The sequence below is a fragment of the Thunnus albacares genome, chromosome 1 (genome assembly GCF_914725855.1).
Source record: "Thunnus albacares chromosome 1, fThuAlb1.1, whole genome shotgun sequence".
In the NCBI taxonomy this organism is placed as follows: Eukaryota; Metazoa; Chordata; class Actinopteri; order Scombriformes; family Scombridae; genus Thunnus; species Thunnus albacares.
In genome coordinates, this window is record NC_058106.1 from 9,794,941 (window position 1) to 9,803,361 (window position 8,421).

Here is an 8,421-nt window from a genome sequence, read left to right on the forward strand (position 1 = left end):
TCAAAAATATTGGAAATATGGAGCTACAATGAAAATACAAATGGACTGTTGTTGTATGTAAGAAACAAGATAATTAAGGCGGCAAGAGGAATTAGTTCCTCTTGCCGCCTTAATTTGTGAAATAAGCATTTACAGGCCTATTTGTATTGATACTAGGATAAGGTAGAGAAAACTATGAGGGAAAACAGAATGTGGTTTGATTTACACATTTATTTAAAGTCAGAAAATGTGGCACTATAGTGTCAGAATTGAGGGTAAGTAAATGAAAGGCAACAAATCTAGCAAAAACGGTGGCTAATATATAGAGTGTTAAGCTGATATTTAGGGTGGATTACATGCTTAGCATTACGCTATGTTACTGATTTTGAGCCGATTTATCTCTGGTTTGACACAGTAATGGAGAAAACCTGACTCACATGCCAATGGGCAAAATCTGGGTGTTAAACACCCTTATTGTGTATTTTGTCTTCATTAAAGTTACTTATCCCCAGCCTCTTTTTGACCACATTTCCACTATGACCTGAGCTGTGTAACAACCAGTCCTTTTTCCCTTTCAGGCTGATTCCAACAAGACCAGGATTGACGAGGCCAACCAGCGTGCTACAAAGATGTTGGGCAGTGGCTAAACTGCAGCGAAAAGTGCTTTCATCCCCGTTTAACCCCAATCACCCTAAAAAACAAACACAACACAAACCAAACCCAGCCCCCAACACCAACAGCCAGCGCCCACTTCCTTTGCTCGACAGCAAGCGCTGCAAAATCATGCTTTTATTGTGATACTTGTAGAGGTTTGCACACATGCACATATCATATGTCCCTCTGATCCCCACCCGATCCCCCCAACTCTCTCATTTCAGCCCATCACTTCCCTCCGCCCCTTCCACCCCTTGTTGTCAATGTTGTTCTGTGGTGTCGGGCTTTTGATTTTGTTAAAAAATGATAGCTCTGTTTCAGAATATCCACTCAAACTCTCTCCACACTGTACATAGTGCTTCTATAATGCTTCATTGATTTAGATCACTTGTCCTGTTTTCTTCATTGCTCTTTTTTTTTTAAAAAAAAGTCTGTGTGTAATATAACTGTATCTTGTTCAGAGATGTCCTTCCTCGATGTCAGTATTCTGGTGTTGTCCATGTAAGACACACGGTGTATTCATCAGATAAGATGTTGTGATGCTACATGATAAGGCCACCGTGAATATAGTGAACATACAGCCCTCACAGCTTATAACCAAGGCCACTGTTTGAAGTTATTTAATGTAGAACCGCTCCAATCTTAATAACCACGACATAGTAGACTACAAACACTCTGTTAGGTATTTGTAAGTATTTGAGCCATTTGGATGAAAATATGGCGTTTTGGTCATGACTGTTAGTTCACCAGTATTCCACCAGCTCCGTTGATGGAGCAGTGTTGACGCAATTTGATGCCATAGATTGTATATAAACCTTTTCCTCAGGGAGCTAAATCTGACCATTTAAAATCAAGGTTTGAATATTTCATTGATGTGTTGTAATTCATAATAACTGATACTTCATATTTGTATCATAAGGCTCAGTTTACAGTATATGAGGAAATCACATGTATGTGGTCTGAAAACTGATTAATAGTAAGAGCTAAAATTGTGATTGATAAAGGAGATGGAGCCTTGCTAGAGGTCAAAGTTCAACAGTTACCCATTCAACTGTTACTGTTGGCTCTCCACTGTCAAACACAATGGCAGAGGGGTCAACAACCTCTTCTCATTTCAAGCCAGACTGCTTTACCCATGATTCAACCCTAGCACTATCAAGCAGCGCATTAAGTGTGTTATGCATGTCCATCCGCTGCTAGAAGACACTGAATAATTCATTTATCTAGGCAGAAATATCTTAACATGGCAACCGCATGCTACTTATGTAGGCCACACAGAGGACAGGCCCATATTTACTCCCCCTCTGCAATAGTGCCACTCTTTTTGTTCCATGTCTCCTTACCTTTCCAGACTGTGACCATCACTGTAAAATAATACCTTGAAAAATGCCAATAAAACCATCATAACTGTAGAACCAAACTGAGATTCATTTCTATTTTATGAGTTTGAACACTGATAGAGTTAATATCATGAGAGAAATGTTACTGCATGCTTACCAGGTGTGTGTTTCTTTAGAAACTCAGTAACAACTTCATGTTATTGATACTGGTGGTTTCATTTACCAGAATTAGCTTCAAATATTAGAAAAAACACCAAAATTATTAATGCAAGGATCAGAACCACAGTTACTGTAGATGTAAAAACTGTTGCTTGAATAAGAAATAATTGACTGCTTAAGTGAAAAGAAGATAAAGATCAGAAAAAGGCATGCATTGGGGACATAAAGCACTAGTTTTTTGAAATGATGTGAACAATAAAATCTTCCCAGACACCCAAAAATCTTTTGTTTCAAAAAATGCATAAACGATAAATGTTTAATGATGCAGGATATCACATCCTGTACTCATGTATCATCCTATTTCCACTGAGATCTCATATTATGTTGAATTTTCTACTTTCCATCAGAGGTAATTGATTCCTCTGTAATGTTGAAACAGTAAATTCCTTCACTGACACAGAAAGGTGACAGCTGACTTCAATCTCCATCCTCCACACAGTCAGATGATTTAGCTTTACATAAGAATAATGAGATGTTACAATCACAGTAGCTTCATTCAACTGCTAAAGATTTTTTTGTAGGTGATATGACTGTGGTAATATTTCGATAACATAACATAAGTTAATATAATGTCATACAATATTCATTAAATTCAAGAAATTGTGTTTTCTCTTATGTCCTTTCACTGGGAGGTCAGAGGTCAGAGAGCTTATCCTATCCATGAGCCTAAGCACTCGTTTTAAGACGTTCTGAACCTGTAGATATATGGCTAAAATATGCAATGTAACACATATTCAAAGCCTGGAAGCAAGGAAGACAAGAGACAAAATACAAGACAGACACAGATGGAAAGAGAAAGAGACAGGCAGAGACAGAAGGAACGATGTGCAGCAGCACATTACACTAATGGACATCTACTGTGGTGCCCTGGGCTTAGGGCGGATTAGAGTTTACCACGTCACTAAGAACACTGACACATACACACACACACACCAACTTGAATCAACAGTAGATACACACGACAGGGTAATCCACTATACCTTGGTTATATCCATTATGTTACATCCTGTACATGCATGCTCACAAAGACACATAAAATAGGTGAATGTTATCAGAATCTAACTTAAAAAATTCAAAATACATGATAATTTGTGGTTTTACTAAATACAAAAAGATTTTTTCCTCAAAATGGACGTCATGTTTTCTGTTCTTCTGCTCCTCACGTGCGTTCTCATGTATTATAAGAGTTATTAGCAACTAGACCAATAAATGAAAAAAAAAAATTAATTCTTGAATTCATTTTTAAACCAAGAGCTCCCCCTAGCTGCAGAAGGCTATGGTGGACTTTAACCTCTGGCATTGAAGGCCTACAGCAGTGGTTCCCAAACTGAGGGTCGGATCCCCTCTGAAGGGTCACAATCTAAATCTAAGGGGTCATAAATGATTAATACGCTGAGAAAGAAGAAAAAAAAGTTCTGCTTCACAAATTTGTATTTATTTTTGGACTTTTCTCTAATCATTTTTTGTGTGTGTATGAAATGTTGGATAATTGTAAGAGTTATTTAGATGAAACCATCAGAGAGGTTAAGAAGCGAAATCACTCTTTGTTGGAACTGCAAACAACTCATAGACATCTGAAACATGACAAATGGCCCCAACCAGACATTGTTTTTATATAAGGGGTCATAAGCCAAAAAGGTTGTAAATCACTGACCAACAGTGCCGTGTGGTATTTTTCATGTTTTATCTGGCCAGTGATCTTAAAGAAGACAAACTCTGTCCTAACCAATGAGCTGTTATTGTTTTGTCAGTAGACTATTCCTGAAAGCCTTTAACTTGGGTCATCACAGATTGATATTTTCTACTCCAACCATTGACAATTACTCTCAGTGGTTGTAAAACTCCTTTTAAATGTACACACCCCTGACAAAAGTTTGAAAATTCAATTATTTAGGTAGTATAATAGTTTAAATTTGGCATTAAATGTCAATCTATATTCAATTTACACAGGAGCCCAGGTTAAACCAATTCAGGTCTACGACTATAGTTTGACCACAGATTATGGTCAGTGCTAGAGCGAAAATCAAAATCAACCAATGTCAATCAGACTGCCCATAGCATGATAATGACTGTATCTAATTTAATGTGATTCCTTCAAATAGCCAGCAACATTTGGCTGTGATGTAGAAATTAATTCTCCACATTTACAGTGCTTCTGCTGACTTGAGTAAACCACACTGTATTAAACAAATATTTAAAACAATCTTTAAGACATTATATTTCTCATGCAGTTAATAAGTTAAACTCAAACCACTCACATTTACAGTACGGCCAAAGAAACGGACCAATCAGCAGCTTGGACGTAGAGCCTTCGTGTAGTTCCGTCGATCACGTGACCCTCGTAACCCTCATCGTGTACGCCCGGTCAGGCTGTCTTTTTAGCACTCAGGTCGGTGTTGCCACCACTGCGACAGTATGTTCCGTGCTGTGTTCCGCCTGTCGGCCACCGGAGCCCGGAGTCTGGCTCGGTCGCGGCCCTGCTACTCAGGTACGACTGTCAGCTTCACACCTGCCGTGAAATGAAGCAGCTTCTGTTACAAAGATGACTAGAAGCAGCCTGCTCGGCGAGCGACTTAGCTTAGCTTTCTCACCCTGTGTGTGTACGTGAAAGCTAACGTAGGGTGACATTGAATTATTTTTAGGAGTATGTATCCTTGTGAGCTTGAATTCAATATATTTTTTAAATTCACAACTTTCATAGAGTATTTTAAAAGAAGCGGCGCGAAATGAATCTTAATGAAAAAAGGCTCGACCTTGTGATGACCCTCCTCAGTTAGTTCAAGAGTGTCAGTGAGCGCAGTTTATACGCAATTTTAACGTCTGACACGTTCAACACAGACTATATTATATAGTATGTATATAACGATATATTTAAAATACAGATGTGGTTAACTGTGGACGTTTTGGAGATTGTAGTTGGTGACCTGTTGTTACTATTCACCTAAAATGAACTGTCCTGAACTTCCCTATTTAGGTCATCATGCCCTAGCTCACTACAAGTATATGTACATGTGTATCTATGCAGACTACTTTAACAGGTATTAAGATGTAATTCACTATTATTAATACAAGAAGAAATTATACATGTATGTATTGTATAAAATGCGATCCAAATAAAATGATATGTTTGTGTCTGTGATGAGTTGACGAGATGGAAATGAAATTGAACATGCTGCATAAATAAGTTGTAATTATGTCAGATAACATGCTAGTTATCTCATTGTTATGTCATTGTTGTGTGATATAAATCATGGTTTATATTATGTGTGGGTTTTACTTTTTATTGTTTTGAATTGAACATATGGTGGAAGTCACAAGACCAATCACTCATTGCATTTAAAGAAACTGAAATTAACCTCATGTTCCAAGTCAAGTTTATAGCTGTGTATCATATACACGTCTAAACATCAACCACCCTGATGAATGTAGCTGCAAATGTTGTGCGTGCTTTAACTGAACCTACTTTAATTAATTCAATTTGGGTCCTGCAACATATATTTTTCTTTCTTAATAGCAGTTGTTATCAGATAAGAAATTTGTAGAAATGACAGTTTTACTCCTGGAAAAACAGAAAACAAAATCATATTTCTTACCAAATTGTCTCTGTTAGATGTTTGCTTGCTCACTGACAGTGTAAAACATGACGTGTTGGCTTCTTGAATACAGTGGGTGCTTTGGTTTGACAGATTAATTCTTGGATGCAGTGTGAGGTTATCACAATTAAAAACCAGAAAATTATAACTAGTCACTATCACATATCATTATCACTGCTTGTCATTTTGTTTAGTCATCCTTTAATTCAGATTTTGGCCTGTTTCAGTTTCAGAATGTATTTTATTCAAGTTCTTGTAACGCTGCTTGTGTTAAGACAACATATTTGTTAACATAAAAAGTATTTTTGTAAATAAAATCTTTGTATTTCTCAAGGTACATGTCTACTTCCTGTTTTTCAGCTCCATTGGCCTCCAGATGTTACTCTCATGGAAAGGTGGAGACAGACGAGGAGTTTGATGCCCGCTGGGTCACTTACTTCAGCAAGCCTGACATCGATGCCTGGGAACTGAAGAAAGGTGACTTTCTTCATTCTTATCACATTCTGATGAAGTGACTTCCTCCCTTTATTATTTCCTGGTTTTATTATTGTTAAAAGTCCAGTTTTGTTTAATTTTCAAATCATTATGAGATCACATAGTCACAGATTTGAACTACGCCAATATGTATTTTTGAAGTAAATGTGGTCAAATTATGAAGCTACAATGATAAATCACTTATGTCGAAAGATAGAAAATGAATCAGCAACTATTTTGATAACTAATTAATTGTAACATTCTCTGGTTAATCCAATACTATAGATTCATGGTCCATCAAATGTTGCTTTTTCTCTGTTATGGGTTGCAGCTGTTCTTCATTTTGATTCTTTGAAATCATGGATGATTTTTTTCTATTAATTTTAACCTAAAGGCATGAACACCTTGATCGGGTATGACTTGGTACCTGAGGCCAAGATCCTGGATTCGGCACTAAGAGCATGCCGAAGACTGAATGACCTGGCCAGCGCCATTCGCATCCTAGAGGCCGTCAAGGTGAGTGACTTCATCATAGCTTTGTACAGGGTCTGCCAAACATTTTGTCTGAGCTTTGTTTCATTAAGGAGGTGTAACTTCTGACATGCAGAGAGCTTGAATGAGAATCACTTGACCAAAGTCAAGAGTTTGTGACAAATCAACAACTTCTACTTGTTCATATTGTGACACAGGCTACTGGGAAAAGGACCACAAGGTGCAAACGAATAGTTACAACAAACAGAAAAATAAAGCTAGTTTTGAAAAGTGTAGCACAACTGCACAGTCTATTCATTGTTTCCCGCATTATTTTCATAGTAAGTGTATTACACAATATTACAATATTATATAATAAACAAATGATTATAGAGAAAACAGATACATTATATTGTTACATCCTGAGAGACTAAGGCTGCATTCAGACCAAATCAGGCGGTGGGGCGTTAAACCACACAGTCGAGCGGAGGTGTGTGGGTTTGTGAGCGTGTTTATTTGTGCTCTAGAATGTCACCTCTGTGAAACAATCAGAAAATAATGTTTTACTGATCTGATTCATCAGCTTTCTTGCTATCAGCGCTGCCTCTCTTCATTCACTCTCTAGCTCGCTCGACCACAGCTGCTCTCGCTCTCTTTCTCTCGTCTTTTTTTTAAATGAGTCGGGAAGCAGACAGCAAAGTACTAACGTTATCAAGCAAAGAGAAATGTCCTTGCTTTGTCCTCATGGCAGAATTTACAACTCTTGTCAGTCTGATCTCCCGCTGTGATTGGCTACCGCAGCCTTCAGCCGCAGTGACATTGGGTTGCATTTCTCCAAAAGTTGACTCTGACTCAACTTGCCGGCCGCAATCCGATGCGGCACCACAGTGGCCAAAACGGCCACAGCCAAGCCGTACTACCCCCATTCAAATGAATGGGACGACTGGCGTTTTCGTCGCACCACCTGATTTGGTGTGAATGCAGCCTAATCGTTACTTAATTGTCTGTTGCCAAGTTTGCTAGTTTGGCCTCTGAAAAAATGCTCCTGATCTGTTGTTGACTTTTTTTTTGTCTTGCAGGACAAAGCAGGCCCCCACAAAGACATCTATCCTTACCTGATTCAGGAGCTGACACCCACCCTGTCAGAACTCGGCATCTCGACACCAGAAGAGCTGGGCATTGACAAGTTATAGACTGTTGAGGTGAGACCGCATTATGTCGTACTAATACAGGTTACCAGGGAAGGTGGTGTCTCTGTAGAACGGTTGTTTCAGGCATCAGTACTGATGGTGTCCAGTGCTGCCTGCAACCTTGTATGTGTACACCGGCCTACTTTATGAACAGGCACTAGCAACACAATGAGGCAGTACAGCAGATAATATGTGCTTTTCTTTGTGATGGTAAAAAAGAAATCACTCATATGCATTCACCTGACTACATATAATACTACTACTGCAGCACTGTATGCAGTAACATGGATCACATTGCATATCACTTGCTTGCAGCTGAAAAGATCTTTTGTTGCTCTTTCCTCAGGTCATTTGCTGTGTAAAGAGATGAGCTCTCCCGATTCTTTCCTTTCAAAAATGTCTATATTGTTAATTGAATCCATGACGTCTTGTTATGTGCAAAATGGTGGACCTAATAAAGAAAACCAATAACGGAAGAATGTGTGTTAAGTGTTTGTTTTT

The 8,421-nt window shown here is 38.3% G+C and overlaps 2 protein-coding genes across 3 annotated transcripts in view; both read left to right on the top strand.

Moving 5' to 3' along the window:
* The window catches only part of LOC122996286 (synaptosomal-associated protein 25-A-like), a 38,724-nt gene extending 36,671 nt beyond the window's left edge, over positions 1-2,053 (top strand). For both annotated transcript variants that reach the window (XM_044371908.1, XM_044371898.1), the window contains exon 8: positions 558-2,053. In XM_044371908.1, the coding sequence (XP_044227843.1) occupies positions 558-626 (69 nt within the window). In that variant the 3' untranslated portion in view covers positions 627-2,053. The remainder of the gene's footprint in view (positions 1-557) is intronic.
* Positions 2,054-4,536: 2,483 nt separating this feature from the next.
* LOC122996498 (cytochrome c oxidase subunit 5A, mitochondrial-like) lies at positions 4,537-8,396 on the top strand. Its single transcript, XM_044372004.1, has 5 exons — positions 4,537-4,680; positions 6,146-6,262; positions 6,654-6,775; positions 7,810-7,932; positions 8,267-8,396. The coding sequence occupies exons 1-4, from the start codon at positions 4,608-4,610 to the stop codon at positions 7,921-7,923; spliced, it is 426 nt and encodes a 141-aa protein (XP_044227939.1). The 5' UTR covers positions 4,537-4,607; the 3' UTR covers positions 7,924-7,932; positions 8,267-8,396.
* Positions 8,397-8,421: the final 25 nt, after the last annotated feature.